This window comes from Rhinatrema bivittatum, chromosome 2 (assembly GCF_901001135.1).
Source record: "Rhinatrema bivittatum chromosome 2, aRhiBiv1.1, whole genome shotgun sequence".
Classification (NCBI taxonomy): domain Eukaryota; kingdom Metazoa; phylum Chordata; class Amphibia; order Gymnophiona; family Rhinatrematidae; genus Rhinatrema; species Rhinatrema bivittatum.
The window spans coordinates 247,193,703-247,215,089 of NC_042616.1; the positions used below are offsets into that span (position 1 = coordinate 247,193,703).

A 21,387-nucleotide genomic window follows, 5' to 3' on the forward strand; every position below is an offset into this window, starting at 1 on the left:
TTGTGATTAAAACAATGATTATGAACATATGAATGATAATTAATGATGGTGATAAATGGCCACTCCCCCCCTCCCCAAATCTTAAGAAATGTCAGGGTGAGCAGGATTAAAAAGTTCCCAGGTATAGTGATGCCTGTGTGAAGTAGTGGAAGTGGTGGAGACAAAAACAGTATCTGAATTCAAGAAAGCATGGGATAAATACAGGGGAACTCTAAGGAAGTGATGAGAATTATGCTAAATTTTGGACGATGTGCAGCCTGACCGGGCCAGTCTTTTTCTGCGGTCATGTTTTTGTGTAAGGTGAAATGTAGAAATAAATATTTGCAAACTAGATGGAAGAGGTACCTTTGTAATAGACTAACGTAATATATGTGACAAATGCAGTAGTAGTCCTATAGAAGATACCAACTATAACTTGTCTGTTCATCTTTATTTCTATATATGTAAGGGCAGATTACTTTATTCAAAATGAAATAGAAGGTCCCCCAAGCAGTTGGACTAGTACTACTACACAGCACTAGCTAGTGATCATACTCGGGATGAACACATACTGGAGGAAGTTCTGACCTAGTATCGTCACTTTAGGGAGAGGATTAAAAAAAGGAGTAAAACCCGGATAAATGAAGATTCATGACATCACAGCTCCCTAGCAGAGGCCCAAAGGGGCAGTAACAAATTACATGGACAAAAAAAAAAAAAAAAGACATGGAAACACGCTTCTAATTGAAACCTGCCCTAATTCGATGACTAAAGGTTTAATACCATTCTGTCTATAGGAAACCACCTTGACGAATTAACTCTGGAGTCTAAACCTGTCGAACACACCCTGCGTGCCTCCTTTCTTTCCTTTGTCCTATCAGAATTCTAGCTTCGCCGGGCAACCAATCAGTACAGTCTTCCGGAAAGACCCCCCCCCTCTCCCTGTCTTCCTTCCTTCCTTCCATCCGTCTTGTACGTCACGTAAGTCAAGCCCCCACCCCCACCCCTATCCAACCACAGCAGACGCTGGGGCGAGCCGCTTCTTTCGCCTTCCTGTCCGTGACGCACGACGCTGCAGCGCAGGGGCCGGGAGAGGGCGTACGGGAGCGCGCGCGCGCCGGGGGGAGGGGCGGGGTCCGTTCTCTCGCGCGAACGGTAAAAGAAAGGTGCTGGGCGGAGCGGCGGAGTCGCGGCTCGAGAAGAGCGCGAGGAAAGGAGCGGGCTGAGTGTTGTTTATCCGCGCCGGTGAGCAAACAGCGGCGGCTCTAGTCGTGACGCCCGGGCGGTCTGTGCACCCTCACCGCCGCCACCACCTCCGGTCCGACGCCACCGAGAGAAGATACGGAGAGGGTGGCTTGAGCCTCCGGCAGCGCCCTATTCTTTCTTTCCCCCCCCCCCCTCCCCCCAGAGATGCGGTCCCGGCGGCGAGCGGGAGGCGCGGGAGCAGGCGGCAGGCACGGGGCGCTGGTACGCACCGAGTGACCGGCTCTCACCGCCGCCGCTGAGGATGGGTCCCTCGGATCGCCGCAGCTGAGACGCAACCCGGCTGCCACCGCCGTCGAGCGCTCGGAGGCAGGTCTCCATCCTTCTCCTCCTCGCTCCCCTCCCCACCAGCGTCCGTCCCCCCCCCCCCTTCCCTGGAACAGCAGCAGCAGCGGCGGCGGCGATCGCAGCAGCAGCGGCAGCATGGCCGGCTTCAAGCGCGGCTACGACGGCAAGATCGCGGGGCTCTACGACCTGGACAAGACCCTGGGCCGGGGCCACTTTGCCGTGGTCAAGCTGGCCCGCCACGTCTTCACCGGCGAGAAGGTGGCCGTGAAAGTCATCGACAAGACCAAGCTGGACTCGCTGGCCACCGGCCACCTCTTCCAGGAGGTGCGCTGCATGAAGCTCGTGCAGCACCCCAACATCGTGCGCCTCTACGAGGTGATCGACACCCAGACCAAGCTCTACCTCATCCTGGAGCTGGGCGACGGCGGCGACATGTTCGACTACATCATGAAGCACGAGGAAGGGCTGAGCGAGGAGCTGGCCAAGAAGTACTTCGCCCAGATCGTGCACGCCATCTCCTACTGCCACCGGCTGCACGTCGTGCACCGCGACCTGAAACCCGAGAACGTGGTCTTCTTCGAGAAGCAGGGGCTCGTCAAGCTCACCGACTTCGGCTTCAGCAACAAATTCCAGCCGGGCAAGAAGCTGACCACTAGCTGCGGCTCCCTGGCCTATTCGGCCCCCGAAATCCTCTTGGGGGACGAGTACGATGCGCCGGCAGTGGGTAGGTAACGTGCGCGCACTGAGGGTCTGCAGGAGGGTAGAGGCTTTGGCTGCATTTAAGACATGATTTACACTGTGGAAGGATGCTCTCCAACATCCCCCCCACTGCCACTATACCTACTTTTCTTGTGGGTTCTGTAGTTTGCTGGTAAGCTTGTTTTTATTTCTAGGTTTGCAACTCTTCTTTGCACACTTTTAACCTACCAAAATCAGAATAGTAGTATTTCCTCATGGGTTTTGCCACGAATTGTGTTTAGTTTTCATCTAGTCAGGCCACTATGACAGTGTTGCCACATTTGCCTGTGTCCAAATTGCTAAAACGAAGATTGCTTGACAACCTGTTTGGACGAGAAGTGTACTGTCCACATTTTCAGGAGGGATAAATTAAGCTACTCGTTTTCAACGAAGATCTTATTTTGTTAGTCATATTTAAATGTCACTCTAGTTTTTAATCATTTGAAAACAAGCTTTTTTTTTAGCTTTATGGAACTTTGTTTTCCAAACAGATGAAAAGATTATTGTATTTTTCTTGTTTGGAGGTCACAGTCCCTTTCTGGGGCTGCGTCTCTCAGGTAATGGGCTCTGGGGATTGTCACTGCCCATCATTGACAGTCCATTAAATTTTTTTTTTTTTGTGGCAGCTCAGGAGATCCTGCTGCAGGCATTACAGAGTGCCTTCCTAGATCTTATTTTCACTTTCTCTTCAACCCCTCTTCTCTGTTTCAGTTCTCAGTCTTTTGTCCCTTCTTCTATGCTACATATCTCTTTTCATCTTTCTCTTCTCCACATTATTGCTCCTCTTCTCCATTCCAACACTTTCTTCTGTCTTGCTCATTTTTCCTTCAGTACCTTCCTCCTTAATTCTTTTCTCCCTTCTTCCTTGCAAATATATGGCATAATGGGAAATTTGGGTAGGTAGTGATGGCTGCTGTTGTATGAGATTCTCTAGCAAGTGATTGATTCAAGGGGGGTTCATATCTAAGGATGCAGTGGTGTAAATCATTTCTTGACTGCTATGAGTGGCCTTATTTGTGCTGCTTGGTATATTCCCAGTCAGCAGCTGTCCTGATTGCTTTGTAACACAAATGTCTGTTAACCATCCCTATAATACTTAAAAAAAAAAAAAAAAAAATTAAAGCAGTGGTTCCCAAACCTGGCCTGCAGGATCACAGCCGGTTGGGTTTTCTGGATACCCACAGTGAATATACATGAGATAAATTTGCATACAACAGGCAGTGCATGCAAATCAATCTCATGCATATTCATTGCAGATATCCTGAAAACCAGACTGGATGGGGGTCCCCCAGGACAGTTTTGGAACCTCTGCATTAAAACAAATGGTGCCCACTCTGACTTAACAAAGCATCCTTCAAAATTTGCACTGGGCAAGACTGCAAGACTACAGGGATAGCTAGGTGTAACTTTGTATCCCCCCAGTTATTAATAGATGGCCTCTTGAGGTTACTTCTAGTTCTCTTTCATTATTCTGTGATCATAAGATAGACTTAAAAATGTTTTTTATTTTCCTGCTAAAATGGATGTCTATAAAGGAGTCCCCAGAAAAGAATATGCCTGAAAGCTGTCCTCATTATGCTGCTAATTAAATGTGTACCTGCACCAGTTCCACCTACCGTATCACTATGTTGGTGAGGGAGGTCTGAAGTTGGGATCTTTTGGATCCTTGTGCTGTTTATTTTTGTTTCCTTCCGTGCACCCACTTTTTGTAGTTTTGATCAGGGAGCAAGGTACACAGCTTCTTTCAGATCCCAGGAAGTATGTGTGGGGCCTGGTAGATGTGGCTGCAGAGCACAGCCCAAAACTTCTTGACCTATTCCTTCTTTCCCAGCCCAAGCCACAGAAGTACAAGCTGGAAAAAAACCATATGGTTTCTTGCATAGTGCAACCCTCTGCTGCCACCCAGTCATTAAGGGCCCCAGGATAGATTTAACATGTCAGATTCTCAAGAGCAGTCCATATTCTAAATTCTTCTTTTTATTTTAAACAAGAAAGAACTAGAGTTAATTAACGCCAGTCTTATAGCGGAGTTAGAAAAAACTAGACATGACTTATAAAACTCACCAAATAGTATTTATTATGATATTGTGTTACAGTATTTTTGATGGCACCTGTTTAAGAGTTAGAATTCTAAACACTTTATACAACATAGTTTTTGTGCCTTATTGTGAACCGTTGTGATGGCACCCGCTTAATGACGGCATAGAAAAGATTTTAAATAAATAAATAAAAATAAATATTTAGTACTCAACCAAGAAATACTGAGTGGTGCAAAATCTATACCGAAATTCAGTGTCCTCCTCCAGTGTCAGTCTGATAGGATCATGTTTTATTATTTGTAATTGTAAATTAGTGTCTTCTAGTTCAGTGGTTCTCAAGCCAGTCCTCAGGACACACATAGCTAGCCAGGATTTCAGGATATCCACAATGAATAGGCATAAAGTAGATTTGGATGCATTGCCTCCATTTATATGCACATCTATCTCATGCATATTCATTGTGGATGTCCTGAAAACCTGACTGGCTAGGTGGGTTTTGAAGATTGGATTGAGAACACCTGCTCTAGTTTTCAGTTTGTAGTCTTTTTGCCTTGCCAAGAAGCTTCAAAATACTCTGGAATTCTTTTGAGGCGCAAAAGGGTTGTTCACTTACTCTCCTTTGAAAATTCTGTGTCAATTGAAAACAAACTATGGACACCCCATTTGTACACAAGCTTAGCTATTGATTTGGCTGCTTCCTATTGTAGATCTGTTCAGAGTATGTTCATGCCAGTGGGATGTAATTTTTTTTTTTTTTTTGTAAAATTCCCTATAGAGCATAGCATTTGAAAACTGGTTTCTTTGTAGGTTGTGATTTTATTAAACCAATGCAATGTACGAATTGCCCATGAGCTTTTGAGACCATGTAGGCACTTTCTGATACTGTTGGTTTCTTCTTGCATTGTCAGTATTTGGATTTTGGTTTGAATGGGAAAGGAGACTCCTGTTGACATGAACACTGACAGCTAGAAGTGCTTAATGTGAGGGTTTATTGCTGACAAGCAGGTGAGCACCTTCTAAATGTATTCTCACCTTCAGTTCATTCAGTGCAGTCTGGAATGTAATGACAAGTGTCTTCATGTTTTTCTTGTTTGACTTCATTTTGCTGTTAAAATTGGTACCTATATAGCAGTTCTAATGTATTTTAAGTTGCATGTTTGAGTGCAGTGGTGTCATTTATGATTTTGGTTATTACAATGCATGGATATTGCAGTAACTAGATGGCTTTCTGCATTTACACTTATTTGATCTTGAAAATATTTTTGACATAAAGCAAAAGAAGAAAAACCCGACCTGAAATGTGGGCTGCTCAGCACCCCATTGGTGACATGTCTCCTAGTTGTTTGTGCTGTCTCTAGAAATGCCACCTACTTGCTTATGTTCTTTGCCTAAATCTCTGAATGGCAGCTGTACCTAGCTGCTGGCATGGAGCATTGTTTGCAGTTTTATGCTCTGTTGGTATAGAATTTTGTCAGCAAATATCTGTTTAGGGAGGAAGCTCAATCTCTATTGTAAATTTAAAGACTCAGTTTAGATCTTGCACCCTTTATCTGTAATTGTAAATACACTTAGCAGCTGAAACAAATCAATTAGGTTAAGTACTGGTTGAAAAAAATCTAGTGTAAATATTGAAGTGGTTTCCAAGTTAATTTATTAAGGCCAAGGCCCTCTTATGAAATTTTGTCTGTTTCTGACACCATACCACCAGAGTAGGACATACATTACAGCAAAGCCCCAAAAAACGAGGGGTGACTGTCTAGAAGTTCAAATTTAATTTTATTATCCATTTCTTACCTCTTCTCTGTTTCCCTACTATTTGGGTTTTTTCTGTCTCTTGATCTCTGCTTGTTGATGGCAAATGATAGATCATATTCTAATACTGACTAGTATTGCAGATGAACTAAGGCAGGGGGGTCTCCCTTCCTGTCCTCAAGAGCCACAAACAGGTCTGGTTTTCAGGATGTTCACAATGAATATGCACGAGACAGATTTGCATGCACTGCCTCTTTTTTGTTTGCACATCTCTCTCGTGCATATTCATTGAATCCTGAATACCTGGCCTGTCTGGTTTTTAAAGACTGGAGTTGGTAGTTCTTGGACTAAGGGATCTGTAGGTGGCATATGATAACAGTCAAAATTAGTTCCATACTCCTTTCTTTAAAAAAGAAAGCTGATGTTTAAGAAGGCTGGGGCTGTGAGTTTGCCTGTGTCCTGTAAAGCTCCATGTCCCATCTCCCACCCCCTCCCTGCTGTAACTTTAATAATGATTTGGGTGTGATGTTTCTGTGTGAGATACTGTTTATCAGCTTGTGATGCAGAAACTATTTGGATCCCTCTTGCAGTTCTGATACATGATCTGCTTCCCAGAAGAAGCAGTGTTTTTATGATTACTCAAATCCAGTCAGATGGAGTGTGGCACAGGGAGATGTAGGAACTTGCTGAAGATCCCATAGTCACTTGAGGAAGCTGGAGTAGATAACCCATTTCATCCTCTGCTCTGCTATTACATGATTATTACTTATTCTGTGCTTGGATTCTGGATGAAATAAGGAGCAGAGATTGAGACACAATCTGATTTGCAATTTCCACTTGAATATTTCTAACATGACTAAATTATAGTATATATGCTGGGGGATATTGTACACGGATAACCACGTGAAACACATGTTGAAAGGAAAAAAAATAAAACGCTTAACCTGGGAGCCATGGACGGGCTTCATGGGATTCATAAACCAGGTGCAAAAAATACTTTTTGTGTTTGTGTATTTTTCAGATTCTTAAAAGGGTCCATCACACCAAAACGTTTAAGAACCACCAACATAGGGGCATCTCAGTAGTCTTCTGAGCCAGAAGTGGGTTTGATATTAATGGGGAGTGTGCATTATTGGGCCCTTAAGGTATAACCGCAAGTTGTAGTTACATGAAAGCTGTTCATGGAGCAGAATTTTTGACTCATTTATTAATGTCTGCGCTTTTTAAAAATCTTTTAACACACAATTCAAATACAATAAAAGCCTCATGCAGTACACAAGCAACTGGAAAGCTCAACTAACAGGTATTTAGCAGGAGAGTGGTGAATGGATTTTTTTTTTTTTTTAAATTTTAACTGCGAGACTGTATGGGGGTGGCAACTACCATAGGGAGCATGCAGGCACATGCCCCTTTATGGCACCTTACTGAGCTGAAACTGTTGCCTTATATCGACCTTTAAAGGTAAGGGGGGGGGGAGGGAGATCAGTGGAGCAAGGTGAGGTGACGTTCAGGGGTTGGCAAAGAGGATCCCACTAGCACTTTTTATTTTCCTAGAAATAAAGCACTAATCTTGCCTCTGGCTACCAGTACTCTGAGGAAGCGAAGGACAGAAGCTAAAGCATGTTTTATCATGCAGAAACTGGATGTAATTGCCAGAAGAATGGAAAAAAAAAAAACCCCCGAAGTGGGTTCATGCAGCAATTCAGCGTGTGCTCGTCTACAGTCTGTGACATCAAGAAGACGGCTCTGAAGAAGATCAGAGTGAAGAAACTAAAGTGGCCAGGGCTTCTGCTTGTCTTCTTGAAATTCGCTGAGCGCCAGCCTTCTTATTTTGCTCAGGAGTTGATGGAACTTTATACTCACAATTTCCTGCACAGGCAACTGATTTCCCAGATAGACGTACACCAATTGCTTTAAAGTGCTTCTCATGCTTGTGTCAAGGATCAAAGCATTTCTACATCAATATCATCAATACTGATGCTGAAAAGGATGTGAGCAGCATGGGAAGCAGTACTAGATGTACACGGAACTGTACAGATACATGCTGCATGCGTCTTACAGTCTGGTCAAGCAAACCCATCTGTGGAAAGTGTATTTATTATACAGAAGTGTTTGATTTAAAACTGTTGCGTTTTTTTTAGACTGGACTTCAATATGGCGAGACAGGGAGCATGACTCATCAAGCCTGCATCTCTGTTCCATGAATATGGATGAACAGGATGCAACGTGCAGAGTCAGGTTATATGAGTATAGACGAGCAACTTAGGTGCTGAAAGGAGTAGGTAGAGAAAAAGGATTTAGTTGAGTAAGAGAAGTGTCAACTCTGTTTGGAAAGGGAGCCGTTGTTGCAGTTTAAGATTAGACAGTCATAACGACATTGAAGGGAAGATAAGTCGTGCAGATGAATTTTGAATAGATTGATGTGGAGAAAGATGGTTCCTTGGGAAGCTTGCAAAGAGCAAGTTTCAGTAGTTTGAGTGGGAGGTGTTGAGTGGATGTGAGTTTTGGTAGCATGCACAGAAAGGAAAGAACAGATTTCAACAATTTTAGAGAAAGAAACGACGCACTTCAGGCCAAGGGAAGCAGGAGTGCCATCCACAGAGACAGAAAAAGAGGGAGTAGGGAAAGCAGGCTATGGAAGGGGAGGGAGACAAGAAGTTACATAAGAACATAACATAAGATATGCTATACTGGGTCAGACCGAAGGTCCATCAAGCCCAGCATCCTGTTTCTAACAGCGACCAATCCAAGTCACAAGTACCTGGCAATTACCCAAACATTAGATAGATCACAAGCTCCTATTGCTTATTAATTACCATCATAGCAGTTTATGGATTTATCCTCTAGCAACTTATCCAAACCTTTTTTAAACCCAGTTATACTAACTGCTGTAACCATATCCTCTGGCAACGAATTCCAGAGCTTAATTGTGCGCTGAGTGAAAAAGAATTTTCTTCGATTTTGTTTTAAATGAACTACTTGCTAAATTCATGGAGTGCCCCCTGGTCCTTGTATTATCTGAGAGAGCAAATAACCAATTTACATTAACTTGTTCAAGTCCTTTCATGATTTTGTAGACTTCTATCATATCCCCCCTCAGTCGTCTCTTTTCCAACTGAACAACCCTTTATGCATCACTTTGCACTTGTCCATGCTAAATTTCATCTGCCATTTGGAAACCCAGTCTTCCAGTCTCGCAACATAACATCCTCCTGCAATTCATTACAATCTGCTTGAGATTTAACTACTCTGCATACTTTTATCTGCAAATTTGATCAACTCACTTATTGTACCCCTTTCCAGATCATTTATATATATATTGAAAAGCACGGGTCCAAATACAGATCCCTGAGGCTCTCCACTGATTACCTTTTTCCACTGTGAAAACTGACCATTTAATCCTACTCTCTGTTTCCTGTCTTTTAACCAATTTACAATCCACAAAAGGATATCGCCTCCTATCCCATGACTTTTTAGTTTTCTTAGAAGCCTCTCATGCGGGACTTTGTTGAACACCTTCTGAAAATCCAAATACACCACATCTTCTGGTTCACCTTTGTTCACATGTTTATTCACGTCTTCAAAAAAAAATATAGGAGATTTGTGAGGCAAGACTTCCCTTGGGTAAGTCCATACTGACTGTGTCTCATTAAACCATGTCTATATGATATGTGATTTTATTTTTTAGAAATTTTCCATGATTTTTCCCAGCACTGAAGTCAGGCTCACCGGCTATAGTTTCTTGCATTACCCCTGGAGCCCTTTTTAAATATCTGGGTAACATTGGCCACCTTCCAGTCTTCAACTGCAATGGATGATTTTAATGATCGGTTACAATTAATAGTAATGGATTTGAAATTTCATCTTTGAGTTCTTTCAGAACCTTGGTGTGTATACCATCTGGTCCAGGTGATTTACTACGCTTCATTTTCAGTCTGGCCTAGTACATTTCCCAGGTTCACTGTGATTTGGTTCAGTCCATCTGAATCTCATTACCTTTTGAAAATCTTCTCTGGAACGGTTATCTCCCAAATATCTTCATTTGTTAATACTGAAGTAAAGAATTTAATCTTTCTGCGATGACCTTATCTTCCCTAAGTGCCCTTTTAATCCCTTGATCATCTAATGGTCCACTCAACTCCCTTGCAGACTTCTTGCTTTGGATATATTTTAAAAAGATCTTACGAGTTTTTGTTCTCCAAGCGGAGAACAATGTGTGTTTTATAATCTTTCAAGTTTGAGGATAAATTCACCTGTTGATATGCTTAAAAATATAATACAGGAAATCCTAAAACTTCCTCCTAATGCAATAGCCCCCTTGCATCTTGGATTTACTACGGTCCTACCTCTAAGCTGAAGAGCAACCAGTTGGAAAGAGGTATGGATACATCGATTACAACTTAAAGATCTCAGGTTGAAAGTTTCTTTGGCAATGTCAGTAATTCCTTTCTTCATTCGTGAAGCATTTTCCAGTGTCTCTGTTTTGCGGTGCAGGAGAGTAGAATTTGAAACCTGAAGGATAGACATCTGCCAACCAAGTTGGGATAACTTTACATTTTGAACATTGAATAGCAAATCTGGTTTCTGGAATTTAGCAGCAGAGTAGCTTCTCTTGTCACCTACTTGTTGAGGTTTCTTGTGGCTTTTAAGAGTTCACTTATTCAGAGAGAGATTTCCTGCCATTTTTTTTTTTTTTTGTGAATTGGTGATGTATTTAAAGTACATTCATTGCTAATTGTTCAATTACTCATATGACCAAAAAGACACTGTAGGAAATACCTCACAGAATTATTTCTGGGAGTTTTTGTTTGCTATGTCTATGTAGCAAGGCAGACCACTCCTCTGCTGCTGTAAATAATATGAGGCAATAGCAGGTAGGTATTTCAGGTGGATTCATGCTTTGGGTAGGTTCCTTGTAATCACGCAGCTTATGGAATGTGAGGAGCAAGCTGAAATTTTGAGGTCTTTGCGAATGAGCTTTGAGCAAAATCAAATGTGTACAATATATCCTCTATAGATGGGACCTCCTCACCTTCCGGATGTCAATCTGACAAGGCATATTGGCTACTGCTTGTTCTGACTGGGACCCTGTAAATGTTGCTTGGTCACCTTGGTAAAGAATCCTGGTGATTCAGAGGTTTGGCATGGAAACTCTGAAAGAGGAGCAGATTTTGAGTCCTTGTGTGCTCTCTTTAATGTTTGACTTAGCCCTCTGTCAACAAAGGCAGGCAAAGTTAGTTTCGCTTTTTTTTTTTTTTTTTTAAACGTTGGAAGATGGAGTGGATCTGCTGCAACCTGGCTAATGTATTTGCATGTCCTAACAGATAACAAAAGATCCATTCTCATGGGCTCAAAGGCTTGCATGCAGGAGGTTTTCCTTGGCATTTTAGTGAGAATGGTAGAACAGAAAAGAAGTGTTTTGAATTGGCAAGCTCTTGGATCCAAAGCATTTCATCTACAGACTGTAGTAACAGGAAAAGCTATATTGCTGTGCTGGTAAGCCACAAACTCATCTCTCATTAGGCACTGAGAAATTGGTATTTTGTGAGTTTATTATTTATATGTAAATGAGATATATATAGATATAGATATATATATATATAGATAGATAGATAGATATCAGGGCTTCCCAAACCTGTCTTGGGGACCCCACAGCCACTTGGGTTTTCAGAATATCCACAATGAATATGCATGAGATATATTTGCATATACTGAGTCTCCATGCTATGCAAATATATCTTATCAATATTCATTGTGGATATCCTGAACACTCGACTGGCTGTGGGGTCCCCAAGACAGGTTTGGGAAGCCCTGCTGTATATATATATAACGGTGTATATTACATAGATTTAATAGGGATACTTTGGGCAGCCCAGGTCATATGGCTATAGTAGTAAGGTCCCTTTCTAGTGGGCCACAGGTACTAATTTTACCCCATTGTACGTCGGGAAGCACATGAAATGTAAAAGACGCAGGGTTGGTGGTATGCATCAGAGGGGTGATGAATTTCGTGGGCCCTAACAATGGGCCTCTGAACTGTTTTCAGGTGAGAAGAGAAGGTGCATGGAATCTTAGGAGTAAAAAAAGCAAAATATCCAAATCTAAGCATTTTTGTTTGTAATTTTAAAAATGAATAATGAGGTAAGTGACACACTAGAAGGTTTACTTGATGGTCTTCATTCATAAAGAACAAAATTACTGAGCATGTAGATAGCTGCATTTAATGGAACAAAACCAGCATGGATTTAGCCAAGGGAAGTCTTGTCTCACAAATCTGCTATATCTTTTTGAGGGTGTAAGCAAACATGTTGATATAGTGTATCTGGATTTCCAGAAAGCATTTGACAAAGTCCTGCATGGGAGACTTCTGAGGAAGTTTAAAAAATGATGTATTGGGAACTGGTTATAATATAGAAAACACACAGGCCGATACAGTAAGGAGCGGTAGGAAGAGCTGCGTTAGTGCCCGGCTTACCCGCGTTTGCCGCACGCACAGGTCCTGCTCACCTACCGCTCGATACTGTATTTAAATAGCTTGCAAATGCAAGCCGCGTCCGTGAAGCGTTAAGCCCGCGCAACCCATTTTACTGTATAGGCGCTTAATATATATAGGGGTTTTTAGGTTTTCATGAGTTAAAGTTGGGATCCACTTCCTGGTACCTGTCATTTGAAATGACAGGTACCAGGGGTAAGGGTAGGCGGTAAATGAGCAGGTTAAACGCGCGGCTAAACTCCAGGTTAAAAAGGCGATAGTAGGGGCGCGCGTTACTGAATGGGGGGGAATAGCTAATCCAATCGTTTACATCTGATATACATGCCACGGGTGGAAGGGGTTACGCGTTGATTTAAAGAGGCGGTAAGAATGGGTTAAAGGGGATAGTGAATCGTGGGTTGGGCTAACTCGGCCAAATTGTGAGTAAAAGGCAGGTTAGAAACAGGGTAACCTCGGCCGCACTTTACTGTATTGACCTGAGAGTGGGGCTAAATGGTAAATGTTCTCATTGGAGAAATATGAATAGTGGATTGCCCCAGGGATATGTTCTGGGACCTTCTTTTTAATGAGCTGGGGATCAAATTTGCCACGGACACAAAATTATTCAGAGTAGCTAATTCACTAGAGGGTTGTGAGAAATTACAGGAGGAACGTAAGAGAATGGGAGGACTGGGCTTGCACATGGAAGATAACATTTAATGTGGACAAGTGTAACATGATACCTAGGGAAGAGTAACCGAAAATACAGCTATACAGTGCAAAGTTCCACATTAGGAATCACCATTCAGGAAAAGTCATTGATAACATATTGAAATCTTCTACTCAGTGTGTGGCAGCAACCAAGAAAGGCGTTCCTCTCTCTCTTCCCCCCCACCATCACCCCAGGTGGTATAATATGTCAGCATCCACCACGTCTTGAATATTATATTGGTACCTCCTTTTGAGGTTGACTTGGAAGTGGCTCCTTGAACGTCTTGGGAGCAATCTGGCAGTTTCACCATTTCTCCCAGTTAGGGGTAACAATTTAGTTGCAGGAATCTGGGGGAAACATTATGCCATTGGAAGAGCTTGAGAATCACTCAAATCCAGCATGTCCTACAACTGAATGATACAATTAATACTTGTCAGCAGCTGAAAGATTTTTATACACTAGACTCTAAAGATTATTTTGCTTAGCTTCAACTGCGACACTGTGTGTCATCCTTTTGATAGAGGCCAGTTTAACATGATTTTGGTAACTAAACTTGAGGAATTTCTGCTGGTGGAAGAGATGGAACGGGTGTCTATCTTGGTTCTCTTAAAGAATGTTTGCAAAATGGGGACTGAGAGGCACTGTTAGTAAGTTGGGTAAAGGAATAAGATCGCTGAGTGGAGGAGCTTTTGAAATGTTTTGGGAGGACCAAACAAATTAATAGCAATATATATATTTGAGGGAGATGCAGTACAAAGTTTTGAGAGAAGCATACATGTTCCCTGTCAAGGCTCATCAAGGTAAATTGACTAACTCAGATCTTTGCGGTAAATGTCATGTTAGTGCCAGTTCACTAATTCACGTTTTTTCGTTGTTCCTTGATCCAACATCTTTGTAAGGAGATCACTAGCTTTCTTGGTAGGATTCTTGGTCAGAATATCCAATCTCGGGCAGAGGCAATATTATTTGGTAAGATTTCAAATGAATACAGTTTCTTATTAGGTATCACAAATAGAGAGGCAAGACAGTATTCATAAGAAAAACCTTATTTGCTGGGTAATAAAGAGATTCTGTCAGTATTGAAAGATGTAGAGTCAACACTTTTGTGGCACTGGCACAACCAACCTTTAAGTGGGTTACTACAGTTTTTCATGGTGTCTGTCCATCTCCACAACCAAAATGAATTGATCACTCACTGCTTGAACTACAAGGAATGAGTATCCCAGATTCACTACCTAGAAATCTGGTAACCCTCCCCTCCCTGCCTCCTGCCCGCTGACAGAGGAGGAGTACTTATCTGTGTGCACCTCTTCTGCAAGCTTCAGAAGTTCTTAAGGTGAGAGTTTGAAGCAGGCCATCTCATTATCTTAAATGACCCTGTGCTCAAAAAGTATTCTGCAGAACACCAGAGATGCTCTGGCTGGTTTCCAGCTTTAAAAAGAAAACATTTAATAGGCAGCAATCCACCATAATTGATGTGCTTGTCTGAGCGCACTGCTCACATTCCTCCCTGAATGTTCTCTCCTAGCAAACAATATGAATCTGATCCCACTATGCAGCATCCTTGTAGGCAGTCACAGATCGCCACACAGGTTTTGGATGTTAAGGCTTGTGGCTGTGTAACGCAGTATCTGTCGCACTCTAACTGGGAGGAGAGCAGGTTCAGATCTAGTCAGTGTGATTTGGCTTATTTTGTAGTAATTGCTGGGGATTTAACATTTGTAATCTGCTTTGGAGTTATCTTGGATAGTGGAAACAGCTACAAAAGGAAAAAAAATAAAACTAATGTTACACATCAGCAAAATAATACAATATTTAATCCTAACGACACAAATTAATATCAGTCTTAATGAAATACCAGTCTTATAATTAATTAAGAAAACCAAAACCTCTTATCTGCGAGTCTTTCAGCATTAGAACATGGCCAGCTGCCTATAGAAGATTATAAAAAGTTACAATCCTAAGCATTGTAGGTAAAAGATTTCACCATGTGGAGGCTACGCCAGAGATTGATCATTCCCTTTTTTTAATTTTTGAAGTTGTTCTACCAAAGGAACTTCAAATCGCACCTTCTGGCTTGAATGAAGCTTGACAGAATATAAGTAATATTAGCAGCCCAATAAGAAAGACCAATGCCTTTCGATGAATGGAGTATTAATGACAAAAACTCTAAATTCCCTCAAGTGTTGCAGAAAGCCAATGAAAGGCCAAGAGCAAATGAGTCTCTCTTCCAGCATTTCCTGCTAGTAATTACTCTTGCGGCTGCATTTTGTAAATCCTGTAAATGAACTAACATCCTTTTTGGAAGGCCTTACAATTGCATTTCAGTAATCCATATGTGATAAGAGGTCTAGAACCCCCATTTTTGGCTGCAGAAATGTTGCTTAATCATTCTTAAACAAAAAACACTTTTTTTTTTTATATCAGCTTGTATGTCTTTCTAGAAAAATCCTGGAATCTAACAGGATTCCTAACTATTGCCTCTGTGGACAATTTAATTACCATGTTTCCTAATTCTAACCTAAGAAATTTCTCAGGAAAGAGTCCCACCTACAAAACTGTTCTCTGCATTTAGTTTAAACATGTATGTTAAAGATGACATAGTCAAGCAAGATAAAAGTTTTGCAGGAAACAAGCTATACTCTGAAATTCTTATGAATATAAATTACAAGGGTAAAAGGGAAGAGTATAGTGGTGGGGATATACTAAAGCCTGCCTGGTCAGGTTGAGGAAATAGACTGTAAAATGCTAATACAGATTACAATGACTAGTAAAATTAGCAACCCAATAATGGGAGACTTAATTACCCAAGTATTGATTTGGTAAATGTCATACTAGGACATGCAAGGAAGATAAAGTTCCTGAATGCCATTGATTGCTTCATGGAACCAACCAGAGGTGAAGTCATATTAGATCTAATTCTCAGTGGAATACAGGATCTGGTGCAAGAGAGAAAGATGGAGGATCTGCTTGGCACCAGTGATCATAATTTAATTACATTTTATTTTTTTTTATTCTTTTTTATTCTTCGAGCCAGACCAACTGAAGGATCGACTAGGGAAGGATCGACTATTAGTTAAGAGCAAAACCTTCCTATCTATACCTATAATATAAATGTATGTTGCTTTCGGTTAGAATTGTTAAGCCCCCCAATTTCTTATATTTAGGAGCATAATCCTTTGTAAAGAATTTATTTCAAATTATATGATGTAAGTTGTGATTACAGGAAGGATAATGTAATGCTTTCTATAAAGGCGACATTGCATGTAATTATGTGAAATTAAAAAAAAAAAAAATTATCCACTGCTTATCAATGCGTGCTAGCAGCATGGGGGTCTGTTCACTATTTGGGTAATTGCCAGGTACTTGTCACCTGTATTGGCTGCTGTTGAAGACAGGATACTGGGCTTCATGGACCCTCGGTCCGATCCAGTATGTTAAATTCTTATGTTTTTACATTTTATGTAGAGTGCAGTTCTTATCCAGCTCTAAAGCAAAGGCAAACAACAAGGCTGCCTTTGTGGTGGCATCTGTCTGAGAATCCTGGAGGTACCAAATTAAGTCTAGACTCTCCACTGACAGTCCAGACCATTCCCTCCTCTAGTGCCGGTAGCATATCATCATTTGGGGTAACCAGTGGAGATTTAGTAAAAATTAAAATCCTTAAATCTCCTACTGTGATTTTCAAGATTCTCTAATTTCCTGTGTAACGTAGTTAGGGTCATTTTTTTTTTCACCCATAAATTCCCAGATTTTTCTAAAAGTGGCAATTGGTTTAAACCAATTTACACCCTAAATTAAGCTGATTAAAGAGCAGCTCCAGAGTTACAGATGCAGTGTCTCAAGGCCTCCAGGTCTAAACACCTGTAGCGTTTGAAGTCCCACCGCCCCCCCCCCCCACCAGCATAAGTGCTCGCCCTCCAGTGCCGCTGATGTGCTGTTCAAGTCCTGCATCCCCCTCCCACCAAAGTGCCCTCTGCTTGGTACTTCCAGTGCAGCATTTGAAGCGGGCCATGCCCACCAGAAGCACTTCCTGGCGGGCTCCCTGGCCCCACAAAAAAAGAAATGCAGTGCTGCAGAGCACGGGAGCCTCAGTAAGCTGCTGCCGAAGGAGAGAAGAAGCCTGGAGCCACCACTAGTGAAGGAATGTGGTAGCAATGGTGGGGGGAGAGAAGAGAGATTCTCACTGGGGGGGTATGGAGAGAGAAAGGGACTTGAAAGGTGGGGATGGGGGTAGAGAGAGGAATGTTAGTGAGTGGGAGAATCTGCTTAATATTTTTTTTATTGCCCTGGCTTCTGTCCACCATCATAAACTCTATTTGCCCAGAAAAATGAGGCAGATTTTTTTTCCATTGATTTTGCTCCCCTTTTTATTTTTGTCATCATACGCCCTGATAAATTTTCAGGGAAAAAACAAAACCAAAAACCCAAAAATGAGCTGCATCTCAGTCCTGCAAGTCCTGAACAGATTTCTCTAATTGAAGTGTCCTCATCCCATGATCTCCAATCACTGTTCTTGTGTGTCCACCAGAGTGGATAACGCAGAAAAGGTTGATAAATTCTCCATTCTAGAAGAGAGAACTTTTTCTAACTCAACAGTGATCCTCAATTGTAGATCCAGTTTGACAAAGAGAACTAGATCTTAGACTCTCTTGCTTTCTGATAGTGAGCTGCGTGGGGAATAGCTGCTGAAACGTCAGCTGGGTTCCCCTCGTCAGCTGAAGCAGACAGCCACCACATTGGGAGGGGAATCTGTAATCGAGGGACCAGCTGTTAGTGTCTGCCAATGCTGGAGTTGTTTAGGAATTGGACTCGATGAGACGTCTGCCCCACCAGGAGTTGGCTGCTCCATTGCCTAACTCCCATTCCTCCTGGTAATGTTCTTGAGAGGCAGTCACAAAATTGTCTAAAGTTGACTGTGCCAGCAAAGGGGATGAAGTGGCCTCTTGACGACCCAGGCTGAAGATAGCCCTTCCTCTCTTTCCCCATAGCAACCGATTAAGGACTGACTTCTACACACAGCTTGAATATTTGGCACAGGTTCTGAGGGTGAGGACGTTTCCCCTGCTTGTCTCCAAGTCTTGTCTGTGCTCCCCAAGGGCTCTCCAGAGGCAGGGGAGGCTCCAGATCAATGACGCTGTTGGGGGAAATGGAGCTCATCCCAGGAAGATGATGATCTGGGCAGCAGTGTCTCCCCTTCCTCCCTCTACCTCTCTGCACCAAGGTCCCCCACGTTTGTTTTGTAAAGCATTGCATGGTTTGGCACTTTGGTGTATGATTGTTTACAAATTCCATCCCTTAAAGAGGTAAAGTTGGTAGAGACTAGAAGAAAGGCCTTTTCATATTGTGGTCCACTTATTTGAAATTCTGTATCGAGAGAAACTAGATTAATCTTGGATTTGACTTTTCACAAGCATAGTAAAACCTGATTTTGCCTTAGCTTTCACTTGATATGCTTTGAAGTGTCTGGAATATGATTCTGATTGTTTGTGTTTTTGATGTTTTGTTTTATTGCTAATTTGATGCCATTGTGTTTGATGGTTTTTTAATGATGTGTATGTTATGTTTCTGAAAACCTGTCTGGAGCCTGTACCAGAGGGACAGTATATAAATTGAAGGAAATAAAATCCACTGTTTAATTTCAAAATTAAATCTGCTTTCACTCCTCCTGAGGTAACAGGTGGCCGATACTCTTAGCAACAGAGTAAACCGATGGCCCCTCAGAGGTATTCCCGTGTGTCCACGGTTGGGCCTAAGCTTAGTAACGGTATGGATGTCCACATTAACTGGGCTCCCATTCATCTGGAAGGAGGCCCGCTGCTGCACATTTGGTAGGGCAAACGATGGGACCCTCGTTCCATCTGCTTCCTGGGAGACATGACATAGGTTAGGCTGCTGCGGGACCTGTCCCTGATGAGCCTGTCCATCTGCTGCTTGCTCAAACATTGCTCAGGTGACAGGGTGAATCGGGAGAACTGCGGACCAGTCGCACAAGGCTTGCCATGCAGGAAGCTTCTGCTGTTTTTATGTCGCTTAGCTGAAGGCCCTCTCATTTTTGATAGATTTACAAGAGTCCTTTTAATTTTATTCTAGGAAAATGCCTAGCTATGCATAGCAGGAGTACAGGGAGTTCCTTTCAATTCAAGTTTAGCTTCTTTTCTCCTGCTGCTTCATGAGCTGTGTCCATGGTGAACAAAACTAAGAAATGTTCTTCCTTTCCTCTCCTGCCTGATGTATGCTTGTGGGGAGAAGGGAGAAATCTGGTGAGCTCTCCATGCAAGGCCCTGTACCGTCTCTCGGAGCCAGTCTCCACTCGTGGCCTTTTGACAGTTCTGTTTCTGTAATAGCATTGATGGCAGAAGGCTTTTGTATAAAACGCTGCTGACTACTTTCAGTGTTATGCCAGTTGTGATTTCACTGGCAGCTTTACAGAGTGCCTGCATGGATGGGAGACCATGTTGATGGCTTGCATGTGCCTCTTTTTGGCTCCTGCAGTGTCAGGTTCCCTAATGGAGAGCTGTGGTGGTTGGGAGTGCTTGGGTCACCGTAAAGGTTAATTTTCTGACTTTTTTTTTTTTTTTCCCATTGCATGTTATAGAGAAATTTGTAACCCACTAGTTGCTCTGCACAGTAGTCTCCAGCGTGCATTGTTGTGCTGAAACAGGAAGTGAAAATGGAGCTTAAAAAAAAAAAAATCGTGCCAAAAAGTCGCACTAAGGAAAACTTTGGTCTGGTTTGAATTTTAATCTTCGACTTAACCGCCTTGGTTGCACCTAGCAGAAACAGATGTCAGGCAGTGATAATGTGGTAATCAAATGAACTCAGCTTTCCACATGAACTATTAACCTGTGGCAGATGGATGCTTTTCCTTAATTACCCTGCTCCTGTGCCAAACTAGTTTTCTTCTCTGTGACCTGGTGTGGATAGTGTAGAGGATGTTTGCCGATGTGTATTGTGTGTGTTTATACGTATATATAATACATTTTTTTTTTTTGCGGGGGAGGGTCTGTATTAGTGGTCCTGTGAAAAGTAAATTGTGTGTGTTCGCCTGCATAGCCCTGGAGGCGAAGTTGTTGTGCTGGCTCCATTTCTGGCTGGCCTGACAGGGAGCGGCAGTGACGTGGCTGGTTGCCATGGCACTGGTAGCCTGTTTTGTCAGGAGGTTGCCTGTGGCCAGGCCTGGTTGTCATGGCATAAGAGAGAGATCTGCTCAGCCATGTCCCAATCTGACTGCTCCCCCCCCCCCCTTCACCCTCTAAAAAAGCAGTTGAAAGCAGAATCATGTTTGGTTTTGTTTTTTTTCTTCCTTTTTCATGCTGTTTCTTGTGCAGCAGTTAGGAATGAACATTCTTTAGCTGTCTATTGAGAACATTCGGTGATTGTGTATCAAGGTGCTGATTTTATTTTTATCTATTTTTTTTTTTTTTTGGCTAATTGCATCCATATTTAATGTGCACAAAGGTTGGTATTTGTGTAACTTCATAATGCAGCTTTAATGCTAATAGATGCATTTATGTTAAAGACCTGCCTGGGTCACTGAGAATTAATTGGATGTGCACTCTTATTAGGTAAATGATTAATGCATTATTTGATCTTCTGGTGATTAGAATGTTTGGCTGTGTTTGTATTCTGTTCCCCCATGGTTAGAATTCATTTTTTGGCTTTAGATCAAAAAATGTGATTTGCAGGAATAACCTCCTTTGGCTGAATCTTGATCCTGTCTACCAGTTGAGCTGTAGATTTTATTTTTCAATGAGAAGTTCTTTTCTTTGAATAATTTTCTTTATTCCTCTTTCCCCTAGCAAATAATGCATTCCAGAAGATTCTGATCCTGTCCTTGGAGCACTAAGCAAAAAAAACCAAAACAAAAAACACACTCTTTGGATGTCTGATAGGCCAGTGTACAGTCTGTGGAGGGCACATATTTTTTGGGGGATGTTCTACAAATTATATTGCAGCTAGAGCCAGGCAACAATTAGTAGAAAAGACTAAGAAGCTGTCAGCGGGTTCGAGAACCGACGCTGGTAAAATTGAGCATTGGCTGTCAAACCTGCTGACAGCCGCTGCTTCTGTCAAAAAGGAGGCGCTAGGGACACGCTAGGGTCCCTAGCGCCTCCTTTTACCGCAGGCCCTCATTTGCATAA

The 21,387-nt window shown here is 42.3% G+C and overlaps 1 protein-coding gene across 1 annotated transcript in view; it reads left to right on the top strand.

The window, feature by feature from the left end:
• The first annotated feature begins 1,072 nt into the window (after nt 1-1,072).
• The window catches only part of SNRK (SNF related kinase), an 81,864-nt gene continuing 61,549 nt past the window's right edge, over nt 1,073-21,387 (top strand). The window contains exon 1 of the mRNA XM_029589376.1: nt 1,073-2,254. Coding sequence (XP_029445236.1) covers nt 1,666-2,254 — 589 coding nt within the window. The 5' untranslated portion in view covers nt 1,073-1,665. The remainder of the gene's footprint in view (nt 2,255-21,387) is intronic.